The 16,213-nt window shown below is 46.4% G+C and overlaps 1 protein-coding gene across 1 annotated transcript in view; it reads left to right on the top strand.

The window, feature by feature from the left end:
- GORASP2 (golgi reassembly stacking protein 2) overlaps positions 1-13,961 on the top strand; it is a 60,390-nt gene extending 46,429 nt beyond the window's left edge. Inside the window, exon 11 of the mRNA XM_030208921.1 lies at positions 13,097-13,961. Within this exon, the coding sequence (XP_030064781.1) occupies positions 13,097-13,410 (314 nt within the window). The 3' untranslated portion in view covers positions 13,411-13,961. The remainder of the gene's footprint in view (positions 1-13,096) is intronic.
- The last annotated feature ends 2,252 nt before the right edge of the window (positions 13,962-16,213 follow it).

Raw genomic sequence — 16,213 nt, 5'->3', positions numbered from 1 at the left:
TTTTTTTTGTCTCTCTCCCACAGGTTTTGTGTGTTTGCATTGATATTTAGTAAGACTAAGCGGCACAGTGCCCTTATAGGACAAAACTCACAACTCTGTATTCTCTGATGCGACCATTTTGGTTGGCAGGCACTACCCACAGGTTCTGGACTCATCTGGTGAGGGCACTAAAGAATCATATTGGGAATGATTGTTGCACCACAAACCCTTATTAGAACTCTCAGAGCAGAAGTGGATGTGGCTTATTTACATCTACAATACTAGCAAACAACAGTATGTTAATGATGACAAATGGATACTGAATTTAAGTCAAGGTTAAGGTTTTAAACTTTTCCAGCATAAGTGGATCCTGATAGTGGCAGCACTTCCCACTTCTGCAAAACCTAGACTATGTAGGTAGGAGTATGTGTGAATGGGACTTCAGTGGTGAGTAATGTGTAAGAAGGTTCTGGGGTGTGACTGCATGTAGTTTAAATAGCATGGGAGGGGAGTTATGGAAGACGATAACTTCAAAGATTTATCGACCACATCATTATCTACAACTTGGTCAGGCTGTGGGGATTCTGAGAGGTTTGGCAGGCCTTCGTGGTCCGAAGAGCCAGAGGTAGGTGTAGGATTGCCACTGGATCCACATGATCCCACTGTGGTTAGGATTTTTCACCGCGAGGAGCTGCCAGCGCTTATTTCTGATGCCTTACAGGCCCTCTCTATTGAAGATCCTGTGATGGGCGAAGCCTCCTCTGGTAGTCCAAGAATGGCAAGTACTAAGAAGCCTGCTCGAGCCTTTCCTTTGCATGACTCCATCCAAGAGCTTATTTTGGCTCAATGGGCTGACCCTGAGGGGCATTTGAAAGTTGCCAGGGCAATGGAGCACTTATACCCTCTCAGTGAGGAGCACTTGGCACGCTTGGCTGTGCCTAAAGTGGATGCCCTAGTCACGGCTGTGACGAAAAAGACTACCCTCCCAGTTGAGGGAGGGGTCGCCCTGAAGGACATGCAGTGGAATCAGCAATCAAATGGTCCTTTGAGATTTCAGGCCTAGCCTTACAGGCATCTGTGTGCAGTTGTTATGCTGCTCGAGCCTGCCTTGCTTGGTTTTAACAGGCAGTGGAACAGCCCGGGGATGGAGCGGAGCCCCTTGCGGAGGTGACACCGCAGATGGAGTCGGCCTTGTCATTTTTGTCTGATGCCCTCTATGATCTGGTCAGAGCTTCAGCTAAACAGATGGCTGTGGCGGTGGCCGCTCGCCGCCTTCTATGGCTACGGCATTGGGCAGCTGACATGGCCTCTAAGCAAAGGTTGGTGAAGTTGCCCTTTCAAGGCCTTCTCCTATTTGGTGAGGAGTTGGAGAAAATTGTCAAGGGCCTGGGGGATGCTAAACCCCAGCGCTTACCAGAGGATAGGCCGCGGCCTTCTTCCAAGTGTCAGGCGGTTCCCTCCTCTTCCAGACCTTGCTTCCATGAAGCTAGAAGGTACCGCCCGGGGCGTTCTGCTGGGTTTACTTTGCGTGCCCGTTTTCAGCAGAGGAACTCCTTTCGCTCAGACAAACGCTCCGCAGCGGCCGGTTCAAGGCCTGGAGTTCATGGGCAACCCTCTCAATGATGGTGCTCCGGCCCACTCCTCGATTCCTGCAGTTGGAGGACATCTTTCCCTCTTTCTCGAGGAGTGGGTCAAGATTACCTCAGGTCAGTGGGTTTTGAACCTGATCAGAGACGGCTACAGATTGGAATTTACTGCCCCGGTGAGAGACGTGTTTTTGGAGTCCCGATGCGGCACTACTGTTAAACGGGCTGCGGTAGAGGAGACCTTGCAAGGATTGTTGCACCTGGGAGCGGTGATCCCCGTGCCTCCCGCCGAACACGGCTGTGGCCGTTACTCCATTTACTTTTATGGTGCTGCGAAAAGGAGGGTCTTTTCGGCCCATTCTAGATTTGAAGAAAGTCAACAAGTCACTCAAAGTACAGCATTTCCACATGGAAACCCTGCGGTCCATCATTGCGGCGGTTCAGCCAGGAGAGTTTCTCTCGTCTCTGGACCTGAAAGAAACTTACTTGCACATCCCTATTTGGCCCCCGCACCAACAGTTTCTCCGGTTTGCAGTTTTGGGAAAACACTTTCAGTTTCAGGCCTTGCCTTTTGGCCTTGCCACAGCTCCCTGAACCTTTTCCAAGGTAATGGTGGTGGTAGCTGCCTTTCTCAGGCGAGAGGGTATCCGGGTTCACCCGTACCTCGACGACTGGCTCATCAGAGCGGACTCTGCAGAAGAGAGTCGTCGTGTAACAGCCAGAGTGGTCTCACTACTGCAATCTCTGGGCTGGGCCGTCAATATACCCAAAAGTCACCTGACCCCCTCTGAATCTTTAGAGTATTTGGGGGTTTGGTTCAACACGGCCTCGGGGTTGGGTTTTTTTTACCTGAGCAAAGGAGGTGTAAGCTTCAGACCCAGGTCCGTCTGATCCTGAGGATGCCTCACCCGCGAGTTTGGGACATTGTCCAGCTCTTGGGGTCAATGACGGCCACCCTAGAAGTGGTGCCTTGGGCGAGAGCGCACATGAGACCGCTGCAGTGTTCCCTGCTACAACGTTGGTCTCCCATTTCCCAGGATTATCAGTGCAGACTCAGTTGGCTCCCTGCGGCCTGACTCAGCATGGAGTGGGTGGCTCTCAGACAGCAAGCTGCAGCAAGGAATGCCGTTAGTGCTCCCCGACTGGTGCCTGGTGGTAACCGATGCCAGCCTGAAGGGCTGGGGAGCTCATTGCCAGCAGAGGCATGCCAAGAATCGAAGTGGTCCATCAATCGCTCGGAGTTAAAAGCAATTTTCCAGGCGTTGCTGGCCTTTCAATTGACCTTGGAGGGATTGGCTGTCAGAGTGCTGTTGGACAATATGACGGCATTGGCCTACATAAATCGTCAAGGCGGAATGCAGAGCAGTGGCTGTGCAGACCGCTCAGATTTGCCACTGGGCCGAGTTGCATCTACAGTTCCTGTCAGCAGCTCACATTGCAGTTCAGATAAACGTGCAAGCCGATTATCTAAGCAGACACCACATCGACCCAGCGGAGTGGGAGTTGGCAGACGAAGTGTTCCTTCAACTCTGTGCCAAATGGGGAACGTCCGTAGCGGATCTGATGGCGTCAAGCACAAATGCCAAAGTCCTGTGCTTTTACAGCAGACGGAGAGATCCTCGCTCGGCGGGGTTGGATGCCTTGGCTCAACCCTGGCCTCTGGGCCATCTATATGTGTTTCCCGCCTTGGCCCTTGATAGGGCGAGTACTCCTGCGAATTCGGCTGCACCAGGGAGTGGTGATTCTCATTGCCCAGGCAGCCCTGGTATGCAGACCTCCGGCGGATGCTGGTGGAGGCTCCTCTTCCTTTGCCTCTGGTACCGAACCTGTTGACGCAGGGCCCGGTAACCATGGAGGATCCCTGCCGCTTTGGTCTTACGGCATGGCTATTGAGAGGGTGCAATTGAGAAACAAGGGCTATTCTAACAAGGTCATCTCCGCTCTCTTGCAGGCCCGCAAGCGGTCCACTTGTTGCGTATGCCCGGATTTGGCGCCAGTTTGAGGCCTGGTGTGTTCCAAACACGATCACACCCATGCGGGCTTCTGTCTCGCCGGTTCTTGACTTTTTGCAGGCTGGGGTACAAAAAGGCTTGGCCTATAATTCCCTGCGGGTTCAAGTGGCAGCATTGGTGTGCTTTCGAGGGAAGGTCGCTGGCCTCTCCTTAGCTGCGCATCCAGACATTGCACAGTTTTTTAGAGGGGTGCTTCGGCTCTGTCCTCCTGTGCGGGCACCTTGTCCGGCTTGGAACCTGGGGCTAGTATTAAAGGCTCTTCATTGTTCGCCCTTCGAGCCGCTGAGACGAGCTTTGGAGAAGGATGTGACTCTAAAGACAGTCTTTTTGGTGGCCATTACGGGTGTCTGAGCTCCAGGCACTGTCCTGTGGAGACCCATTTCTGCAATTCTCAGAGTCCGGAGTTATGGTATGTACTGTGCCTTCCTTCCTGCCTAAGGTGGTTTCAGCGTTTCACCTAAACCAGCCTATTTTTCTGCCCTCCTTTACTAGGGAGGAGTTTCCGGAATCTTTTGGGCAGTTGCACCTTCTGGATGTGCACAGGACTCTGTTGCAGTATCTGCAGATGTCAAATGCTTTCAGGACCTCTGATCACCTTTTTGTATTGTTGTCAGGTCCTCGCAGAGGGTCTCCAGCGTCTAAAGCCACTATAGCCCCGTTGGCTTAAGGAAGCCATTTTTTCTGCATATCTGCTATCTGGCCGGCCTCCACCTGACGTCTTTAAGGCACATTCCACAAGAGCGATTTCTTCCTCTTGGGCTGAGACGGGAGCACTCTCTCTTCAAGAGATATGTAGTGCAGCTACTTGGGCTCCTAAGCTCTCTTTTGCCCGTCATTACAGGCTAGATGTGGCTGCCAGGAGGGACGCGCTTTTTGGAGCACAAGTGCTTGCGCGTGGTGTGACTTGTTCCCTCCGTATCTAGGGATTGCTTTGATACATCCCATTCGTAATGGATTCATCTGCTGCTGATGACAAGGAAGGGAAAATAAGGTTCTTACCTTGGTAATTGTCTTTCCTTTAGTCACAGCAGATGAATCCATGATCCCTCCCTGATTGACTGTTTTGTGTTCAGTTTTTCCTGCAGATATGTTCCCTCATTGGGAGAAGTTGGAAAACAGTCTTCAGGATTTCTGTTCTACTACAGGAGGTTGAGTTCGTCCCTCCTTTGTGTTATTGCTCCTGTTCTGGGGCGTTTGTTCGCTGTGAGGAAAGATCATGTTATGCTACTTCGCGGTTTAACACTTTTGGAAGCTTCAAATACTGAGAGGCAGATGGAGCTAGCTGTCCAGGAGGCAGTATGGTTTTCAGTGTACTCTATCTCCCCCTGCTGGTAGGTGGACACAACCCATTCGTAATGGATTCAGCTACTGTGACTAAAGGAAAGAAAATTACCAAGGTAAGAACCTAATTTTCCCATTGCGGTTTACTTTTTTCTTTTAGGTTTGATGCCACTATCCACTGGACTACCCAATCTATCTAACCTACCAAATCTAAACATGCCTGGACCACATATAATTCCTGGTTCTGTATTACCAGACGTTATGCACCCTGGTATGTATTAATGCAATTAAAAAATAGTTCAGTCTATTCTCATATTTGATATACTGTTCTTAGTCTTGAGGTGTTAGAGCAGTTTACAAAACAAATATAAGGAGCAGAAAAAAAGCAGAAGATAAAAATTACAAAAAAACATAAAACAAGGAAGACTTCAGCCAAGAATGCACATGTCCCTATCATTCCCAAAGGCTTTGGTGTAGAAGTAGGTTTAAGACTCCACTTTTTAAACATGGGGTAGGAGGACTGTACTCGCAGATAAGAGGGAAGAGTTCTAGAAGAAGGGGCAAGGAAAAGGAATTACCACCGGAACAGTGCAGGGAAAGAACTCCCTTATGATCAACGTTAATAGCATACAAATTTTATGCACGTTATTAGCGTTGATCATAGGGGGACTTCTGCGGGAGGATTGTGTCTGGGCATGTGCTCAAGGCACAGTCCTCCTGCAGAAGAGGTTTGACAGGTCTGAGATTTTCTCCCAGGCCTGTCAGACCTGGACATCTAGCCCCCCCCCCCCCACCCCCACCCCGTGCTGACAAACACAAGGGCCTGGAGATCCAGTGGACCCCTCAGCCCCCCCCCCCAAAGGCATTTAACCCCACCCCCATGCCACCAAGTACAGGGGGGCCTGGAGAGTCAGTGGACCCCTTGCCCCCCACCAAGCACAGGAAGGCCTGGAGGTCCAGTGGACCCCCAGACCCCCCCCCCCCCCGAATGCTCTGGTGGTCAGTGGGGGGGGGGGGGGTTCTCCCACCCCATCCCATGGTACCTTTAATTTGGAGGTGGAGGGACTAGCACTACCTTCTCCTCTGTGGGCGTCTCCTCAAAATGGTGGCACTTTGCCCTGCCCAGTGCATCCCAGGATACACTGGGCAGGCCGCTGACATTTTGAGTTGGTTCCTGCAGAGGAGGAGGGATTGCTAGTCCCTCCTCCAATTTAAAAGGTACCAGAGGAGGGGCTTGGGGGATCCCCTCACCATTAGACCACCAGGTCTAGCCTTTGGAGGGGATGAGGTCCCACTGCACCACCAGGGCATTTGGTGTATTGGGGGGGGGGGGGGGCGGGGGGGCCCCAGAGGGGGTTGGGTCCCACTGCACCACCAGGGCATTTGATGTATGGGGGGCCTGGGAGTCCCCAGGAGCTCCAGGCCCTTGTGTGTTTGAGGGGGCTCGGGGATTGGAAGCATGCAAATGCATGCTGATCAGGGCCTCCCTATTCCTCCTTAATGCCCTGGCAAACCCTAACGCCAGCTCTGAGCTGGTATAGGGTTTGCCGCGGAAGCAGGGCCCTTTGAGCAGGGACTGTCTTTTTTGTGTATGGTGTACAGCGCTGCGTATGCCTTGTTGCGCTATAGAAATGTTAAATAGTTGTAGTAGTACTCGGCAGGCAGCTCGCCAAACATTGGGGAGGAATAGTGGTGTCCCTGTTTAGCATGCCTGGCACTATTGGTCTCTAGTGTCCGTGTTTGCTTTTGATTATCTGGCTGACAGAGCATTGAATAGCCTTATGTGCCTGATGAAAGGGGGAGGGTGGCAGATACAGCTTAGACATAGCTCTTCCGACCCAGGCCACTGCTTTGGGAGAGCCCCACTCATCTGAAACCAGAACCTGAATGGGGTTTGTTGTTTTTTTTGGGGGGGAGGGAGGGCTTGAGCCTGATGCATAGGAAAAGCTATTTTTTTTTTGTGGGGGGAGGCCTTGAGCCTGATAGGAAAAGCTTTCTTTTGGGGGGGGCCCTTACTATGGGGTCATTACCTTTACCTACTGAAATCTTGCTGTCTTCTAAAGACTTTCTGAGCAACAAAGTCCTTGTTTGCTTCCAAAGACCCAAAGATCATAGCTGAAGCGAGCAAGTCTGACTTCAGGGATCCCCCAGAGTCAAAGCATACTTCCGAACTTCCCCTCCATGAGTCTAATGTTGAGTTAACCAGCCCTGCCACCACAAAGGCACCGGGCCTGCAAGCATTTCAGGCGCACATGGAGACAAAATAGCTGCTACTTTCTTTCTGTGAGAAGCGTAGTTTGGCACAGCCAGGTAGGAAAGGTCTCCCACAGCCAGATAGGAAAGGTCTCCCTGCTGGCATAAATCATGCTGAAAAATCATTTGGCATCTCCCCATGGGGCTCCCCTCCTGTTCAGCCGCAAGGAAAAACAAGTGTGGCAGGAAGCACGTTGCCCTGAAGAATCTTGCGGCCGACACATCGGATGTAATACTTCATCTGCTCTGCAGGAGCTTCCATAGGGAGCCCAATTGGCAGTCACCACTACTGCACATAGAAGAGCTGCCGGCCTATTTCATTACTTAATATGGACATAAAAATTATTTCGCAAGTTCTGGTTGATAGGCTGGCTACACATATGCCGACATTGGTGGGAGATCACCAGGCTGGTGTTATGCGTGGTCAGCATGCAGTTTTGAATGTGAAAGGCATTGCTTGCTCTTTCTCAGAGCAAGCAACTGGGAATCCTCTCTCCGGTGAGCTTGGATGCCGAGAAGGCTTTCGACCACGTGAACTGGTGTTTTTTTTATTTGAGGTGCTTTAAGTAGGATTGGATGGATGGGTCAATCATGCCCCTAGGTTACTGGTAAATGTCAGTCGGCCACGTGCTTTCCACATTTGTCGGGGCTATCCACTCTCACCTCTTCTCTTTTTATATTTAGAACCCCTTTTACGAACTATCCATCTCGGCCCCCGGGTTTTGGGTATCTCACTACCGAGTCTTAGAGTCAAAGCTCTGGCGTTTGCTGACTATATTTTACTTATTCTGATAAGCCTCCATCAAACTATTCTGCAAATGCTCTCAATTCTGAATGAATTTCAGTTGTTGGCCAGGTTTCGCTTAAATCTCACAATCTATGGCACCCCCAATCCAACGTTCCATTTGCTATCTGTGGCAAGTGGATTTTCCCTTCCAAAGGGCTTCAGATACACTCGGATATCTGAGGATATTGCTTCCTTCGGATCTCACCCTCCTATACTCAAAGAATATTGGCCCACTGCAGGTATCTACTTAGCGGCTGCTGTGGACCTGGAGGGCACTCCCGCTTTCTTTATCAGGTAGGGTGGCCCTCTACAATATGATTATTGTTCTGAAATGGCTATATAAGGATGGCATTTTTCTGCGCAGGGTTTGTTCCTCTTATGGAAGGGAAAAGGGCACGATGATACTTGTATCGCTTGCAGTTGCCTCGAGTTTGGGGACGTTTGGGCCTTTGCGGTAGCTTGCTGCATGTATCATATAAAGGATTGGTTTTAGGGAACCTCTTTTTTTTTTTTTTTTTTTTCCTCTCATACAACTAAGGAGCGGGCAGTATTTCAACCCCATCATTTTCGCTATTTGCTCCAGGCAGCCCCAGGTAGGATGTGGGCACCACCCCATTTTGCTATTCTTTTTATATTTCTATACAAGACCTGGCAATGGCTTTATGGATTACATAGACTATCCAGAGAGGTGTCCCCCTTGTTGCCAGTGGTGGTAAACTTGTCCTTCCCAGTAGGGAGCACTTCTTGGTATTTAGATGATGGGCAGAGGGTGGGGCCTATTATTAATAACATGTACTTATTTATATAATTTTTTTTTTTTATTTGTTGCATTTGTATCCCACATTTTTCCACCTCTTTGCAGGCTCAATGTGGCTTACATAGTGCCGTTAAGGCGTTTGCCTTACAGAGCAGGGCACTTTGAAGCAATTGCAAGATGTTAATGTGGGAACAGTGTTCCCACAGGACTCTTGCATACCTACTTCCAGCTACAGCACATGTGGGGTCCCTACCCAGAGACTCTCTCTGATGATTGCTGTATAACACAGTTTTAATGAGATGTTTGGTTTGGATGTACAACTTTCCATACCTGTTAAGTTCTATCATAATCATTTACGAGACCAAATGAAAGACCCAGGCTATGAATCCATGGCACAAAGGTGGTTGCGGGAGCTGCCCTCCTTGGTGTCTGCAGCTCAACTCAAAAGTTGTTTGGTACAAGTGTACACCCTGATGGAAAATGCCACTCTTCGAGAGTTACAATTCACGTTCCTTTATAGACTTTATATATCGCCACATAGAGCTCACCGAGCAACTTTGAGACCAGATGATCATTGTCTCAAATTTGGGGGGGGGGGGGGGGGGGAGCTACATTAGGGCACATGTTTTGGACATGTCTTCTCATACAGATTTTCTGGACGCAGCTGGTCCAGCATGTGTCCCAGTTTTGGCAAATTCATTGGACTCATCCTCTTCCTAACTTTTTGATATTTTTCAAACACAGAGGCCCCAGACAGCTGGTCTGCGTGCCTTTTTGAGGTGTTCAGTTTTGCTAGCAAAGAAAAAGTATTTTAAGTCTCTCTGGCTTTCACATGAGGTGCCCACTCTCTCCCATTGGCAGTCCTCTATGATTTTGCTTAATGTGTTGTAGTGTAAGAGTATGGGGGACCTGTCTTCCACTGTGGGTGATCGATTCCTTCAGACCTGGTTGCCCTTCTGGAACACTTTGAGGCATATTTTCAAAGCACTTAGCCTTCCAAAGTTCCATAGAAACCTATGGAACTTTGGAAGGCTAAGTGCTTTGAAAATATGCCTCTTTGACTCCAATTGCCCAAAGTACAGTAATGAATGCTTAAGGAGTACCATATCTGTAGATGTGGGGATAGAGAGATAGGTGGGATTTAGAGGGATGATTCCTTCAGACCTGTTTGCCCTTCTGGAACACTTTGACTGACTCCAGTTGCCCAAAGTAGATTAATGTAGGTGTGGGGATAGAGAGGTTGGTGGTGGTAGTGGGGATTTAGAGGGACGGAGAGGGTTCTGTGTTATATATAACTTTTTTTTTTTCATGGTATACGTAATGCTGAGTTATTATTTTGTTATGACTCATCCATCAGTAAATACGATTTTCAAAAGAAGAGCTGCACATTGTGGCCTCAGTTGCTAAGTTTTCTCACCCTCAAGCTCCCTCAACAGAGTGCAGAAACAGACCTACCACTCTAATCTAGCTCACCATAGAATAATGCACTGCTGTTTCTGTCTCTGAGCCAAAGCTTTCCTTATGTTTCTGGATTCTTCCTTTTGATATTCTTTAACTGATAAATGTAGAAAAGGAGGGATTGAAGGGACTCTATCCTGTGAATAATCCCTCTTTAAGCAAGACCAGACTTTGCCAGTGACTTAACCCCCTCCCCCTATTCTAATGGGTCCCAGTTCTACGAATGAGCCTGGTTTGACCAGACCAGGAACTGCATGGTTCACCTGTCTGCCATCTGTTGGAAATAGAAATGCTGTGGAATTAAAGCTATAAGCAAAAAGTCAATCCCTTTAAATTCCCTCAGAGAGGGGAAACCAGGGCCTATACCAGAAGCGAATAAAGAAAATACTCGACTATATAGTTTATAAAGGGGTACACAGAGAGTTCAGTATAGGCTGTTTCTACAGCCGAGCTAATTTGCATAATGATTTACTTTTTATAAGCGTTTCCCCTAGTTTTTTTTGTGTGAATACACCACTACAAACTTAGTGAAAAATGTAAAACAATATAATTCGCAGAAAACTGCACAAGGAGAACACTTGGGGAAAAAGAACAGCCTATACATACACAACTAAAACTTGTCTGATTGTAGCAAAACACTATGCTGTATCATATGCACTGCAAAAATGAAGTTAATCAGAACCAAACTTATCTGAGTCCAAAATTCTTTCATTATACTTTGACGATATTTCCTGAAATGAGTCGGGTCCTTCAGAAATTTCCGTTTTCAACAATGTATTCATCAGGGATGCCAGTGCTTCAACGTTTCAGAGGTCCTCCATCTTTAATAACCTCAGCGGGAAAGCAGCGTCTTTAAACAAGAGCCTGACGTTGCTTACGTGCTTATGGCATCCAATCAAAGGTCCAGAAAAACTTACCCAGTGGGAACAGATGTTTTGTTAAATGCTCACATTTGAATATAAATTTAAAGGTAAAAGGGCATACCTAAAGTTATAGTAGCATTCCATTAAATTTCTTCATTTAGACCGTCTGGAACAACTGATTTTAATTCAAAGATTTAAAATTGTTCACGTAATGCTAAATGAGCATCATGGTCCCATTCCATACAATGAACAACCATTGGAGCTGTTAATATTTTGGGGGGGGGGGGGGGGGGGGGGGTTTAGCCTATTACGGTGTTCGTTCAAATATTTCCTTACAGTCCTACTGGTATGACCCACATAAATTTTTGGGCAAGGACACACGACATAAATCACATAGGTAGAAGAACAGTCTGTAGATGTACTTAAATTGTATACTTTTAGAGTTTGAGGATGTTGCCATGTGTTGCCAACCATGGACATAGGGCATGCTTTGCAATGACCGCAAGGTTTATGGCCTTCCGTGTTAGAAAGTTTAACTTTGGGTTGAAGCGAAAGTGGTTAGATACATTTTTGCCTCTAGAGTATGCTACTCAATGACCAGGTTGAAAAGTTTCATGTAATTGGAGCACATTACAATGTTCATATATGTAAACTATGTAGTTTAGTAGAGTGTTTGTTTATTTTTATTTGCTTCTGGTATATGCCCTTGTTTCCCCTCTACGAGGGAATTTAAAGGGATTGACTTTTTGCTTATAGATTTTTTTGTCTCTCTCCCACAGGTTTTGTGTGTTTGCATTGATATTTAGTAAGACTAAGCGGCACAGTGCCCTTATAGGACAAAACTCACAACTCTGTATTCTCTGATGCGACCATTTTGGTTGGCAGGCACTACCCACAGGTTCTGGACTCATCTGGTGAGGGCACTAAAGAATCATATTGGGAATGATTGTTGCACCACAAACCCTTATTAGAACTCTCAGAGCAGAAGTGGATGTGGCTTATTTACATCTACAATACTAGCAAACAACAGTATGTTAATGATGACAAATGGATACTGAATTTAAGTCAAGGTTAAGGTTTTAAACTTTTCCAGCATAAGTGGATCCTGATAGTGGCAGCACTTCCCACTTCTGCAAAACCTAGACTATGTAGGTAGGAGTATGTGTGAATGGGACTTCAGTGGTGAGTAATGTGTAAGAAGGTTCTGGGGTGTGACTGCATGTAGTTTAAATAGCATGGGAGGGGAGTTATGGAAGACGATAACTTCAAAGATTTATCGACCACATCATTATCTACAACTTGCTTGGATGTTATTTTTTGAACGCCTTCATTGTTGATGCACACCTCTATGGAACGGCGGCTTGTTTGCTTCTGAACTCAACCACAAGTGTGTTTATACAAGATTTTCAATTTGGACCATGGCTTGAATGACTCCATATGGGGCTTAGAAATTTGGCATGACCTTGGAATGTATGAATAGGTTGTATGTATGAGATATGAGTGATGTTGATATTACAATAAATAATTTTGATATGATTTACATAGTTCTCTGGAGTATTTATATTCAAAGTATAAATGAGGTAAAATTTGAAACCAGAAACAGATTAGTACTTTCAGAGAACTAGATATATTTGAAATATAGTCTACTCCAGTTAAAGAAAAACTGGAGTAGACTATATTTCAAATACTACTAATCTGGGGTAATAATTTGTAATTTAATAGTTCAAATTTTATCTGCCAAATGAGGTGAATTTTCATCCCTCTGAAAAGTTATTGTGCCACCAGACAAATGGACATAGAGGTTCTTTTTTATGTAGTTATTTCCAACATTCTGTAGGTTGACAAGCATAAACAGGTTTATTTTGTTTTGCTGGATTCAGTTCCCTAAAAAGTCAGGTATTCTTAGTAAGGGCAGCACGCAGGTCTGGTTTTCAGAATATGAACAGTGACAGTTAATTGGATGTATTTGCACACATGTGATTACCCACAAAGCTGGACCAGAGGTGAGAATCTGAAACTTAAATAGTGCAGGGATATAAGACTTCTGTGGTTTGTAATGGATTTTCTCTCTATTGTAGGCTTGCCACCTTTGAATCTGCAAGGTATAACGCCTCTTCCAGCACCACCTCTGAATCTGCCTGCTTTAGCACCTCTTTCAGTATCGTCTGAATTCCCCACTTCGTTTTCTCTCATGCCAGGTGTGCAGGTGTCTGCCTCACCTGCTGAGTTGCTTTCTTCCATCACTCAGATGGGAAGCTTGCCTGCCCTTGATACAGGAACTGCTACAGGAGTAGAACCAGTATCTGTTCCCACGTTGGATACAACATCCTTCCTGAAAGCAGCCACTGCTGAAAATGAAGGCAATGAATGCAGTGCTGTTAGTGACACACCTTTTAGTGGGATCACTGAGACACAGGCTTCAAATCTGTCTTAGGAGCTGGTTTGAATGGGATTGGCTTGGTATTTATTTAGCCACAGAGGTGTGTTTTGAAATGGCAACCTGTCATTAATTTCGTACTTGTTTGTACTTAACTGTCTTGTAAATAATTCTGAGAGTAGAGAAGAAAAGAAATTTGGGTTTATATGCTGTTCGGTGAAGGCCCATGCTTCCTATTTGGAAGCAACTGAAAAAATAATGTCTGTAAACTTGGACTCCCACTGTTAAACTTGCCTCACTGGGTTGTAAATTTATTTTAGAGAAATTAGTTTCCAACAAAAATGCTGTATTAGTTACAGAATGTGCACTGTTAAACATCTTTTTATTCAGCCTCTTTACAGTTTATGTTGAGATCTTAAAAACATAAATAATTTTGTAATTCTTTCTGCTTTGCTTTCAAGAATATACTGCAAAATGGCATTCTGAAAGAAATAGAGAATGAAGGGTGATGAATGTTACTTTTAAACCAGAAGGTGGCACTTTGTAGATACTTGGGAGAATATACATATATTAGAGGAACATACAGCAATAAAATTACTGAAATTTTATACCTTCTTGTGTCTTACATTGAAAGGATTATTTGTTCTGTGCAGCTAATAGAGTACCATTGGAGAGATGTTGAAGCAACATTGTTCCTTTATACTTGTACATTGTTATGTAGCAGGTACAAGTGTGAGGAATGAACATATTTACCGTAGTCTATTTAAAAATAGCCCAACATTTTCCTCCTCCTCCTCCTCTTTTAAATTCCAGCTCAGTTGAAATAGTCTTTTGTGCTGTGGTATGAGCCTTCAGTTTGCTAACCAAATATTTAAGCACCTGATTTTAAGTTGCCAGTTCATTCTGTTAAGGAAACTAGTACTGGTAATTTCAAATTAAACATTGTTAAATGGAAAGTTTTATATGTAGCTATAAGTCAAGATAAGTTTTATAGAAGTAAAAAAATATACCGTATTTTTCGGACTATAAGACGCACCGGACCATAAGACGCACCTAGGTTTTAGAGGAGGGAAATAGGAAAAAAAATGTTTTCCTTTTTCCCTCCTCTAAAACCTAGGTGCTCCGGTGCGTCTTGTCCGAGTTCGGGATCGCCCTCCCCTACTCACGTCAGCGATGTTCCCTGGTGGTCTAGTGACGTCGGGGCAGGAAAGAGCCCCCTCTTTCCTGCCCAGCACGCTGCTCTCCGTCCTCCTCAGTCCTCCTGTATGCTGCCTGACGGTCTCGGCGAGATTCAAAATGGCCGCCGAGAGTCTCGCCGGCCATTTTGAATCTCGCCGAGACCGTCAGGCAGCATACAGGAGGACGGAGGAGGACGGAGAGCAGCGCGCTGGGCAGGAAAGAGGGGGCTCTTTCCTGCCCCGATGTCACTAGACCACCAGGGAACATCGCTGACGTGAGTAGGGGAGGGCGATCCGGAATCGCTACCTTCGGGACTATAAGACGCACCCCCCATTTTCCTCCCAAATTTTTTGGGAAAAAAGTGCGTCTTATAGTCCGAAAAATACGGTATATATTCTTGATTGACCTACCTGAAAACTGGCCAGATTTACAACTACCTGATAAAACTTTAGCTTAACATGAGTTGAATAGTCTACTGTACAGCATTATTTACACAACACTGGATGGGAGAATTGTCAGAATGGCAGCCTTTTGTATGACCTCATAACAAAGGTGGTCTAAAGCAAGTTTCTTTGGATTTAGAAGCCAGTGCTTGAGACATGTACCCACATTATCTCTACCGACTTTGAAGAACAATGTTCATAAGACAATCTATTGCACCACCTTTGGAACCTAATTTTCTAATGCTGCTTCCCAACTACGTGTAAGGGGTGAGTAAAGTTAAAGTAGGCCTTTAATGCACTGCTACAGGCTACTAGCAAAAATAAGACAACCAATAGCCTGTCTTCCCATCCTATTTTCACCCAGTCCCTTCCCTATCAGTCTCCCCCCCCCCCCCCCTCACCACACAGGAAGAGAATCAGCCAGCCCCCCCCCCCCCCCCCCCCCCCCCACTTACTTTACCTGCCCTGCTGCCACTGGAAGCTAATTTCTCCTTGCATTATGCAGCTTTCTTGAATTTGAGCCACACGGTGCAGGAACTCACATGGCGATTTTGGTTCCAAGTTCTGTGAGACCACTGCTGGAGTTACCTGCACCGTGTGGCTCAAACTGTATTGATAGTAGTAGAGGCAGCAGAGAAGAACAGGATATGGAAATCCTGGGCACTAGGGGCCATGGCCATCTGGTGCCTTGTCAAGCCCTGATCTGGAGCATGCAACAGAAATTTGTGGTAATCCTGAAACCTTTTGGAAAAAAGTACTTTAGACTGATGCAATGAAAACTCAACTGTTAAGTCACAACCATGTAAGATAAAATTTTAGACTAAACAAAGGAGGTAAAATATTTGAAGAGAACTCACCAGCTGTTAAGCTCAAGAGTGGAGCTATAGTGTGTTTATTCTCTGGCAGCCAGTGGTACAAGAAATATTGTATGGTTGGAAGGAAATGTGTTTAGAGTAGATATAACCTTTTTTGATATTTTAACCATTATTTATGTACTAGTAAAAGAGGCCCGTTTCAGAGCAAATGAAACGGGCGCTAGCAAGGTGTTCGTCGCCAACACCCCTCCCTCCCTGGCCAACCCCATCGTTATTCTTCCATTGCTCCGCCCCCGTCATGTTTGACATGAGGGCGGGGCCTGGAGCGATTTCTCACCCCGCTTCCCTGCCTCCCTCCCTGCCAACCCCTTTGTTGTTCTGCCATTGCTCCGCCCTTGAGGGCGGGGCCCGGAGCGATTTCCC

This window comes from Microcaecilia unicolor, chromosome 7 (assembly GCF_901765095.1).
Source record: "Microcaecilia unicolor chromosome 7, aMicUni1.1, whole genome shotgun sequence".
Taxonomy (NCBI): Eukaryota; Metazoa; Chordata; class Amphibia; order Gymnophiona; family Siphonopidae; genus Microcaecilia; species Microcaecilia unicolor.
The sequence above is the reverse complement of the archived record's forward strand: the minus strand, read 5'-3'. Positions and strand labels throughout refer to the sequence as shown.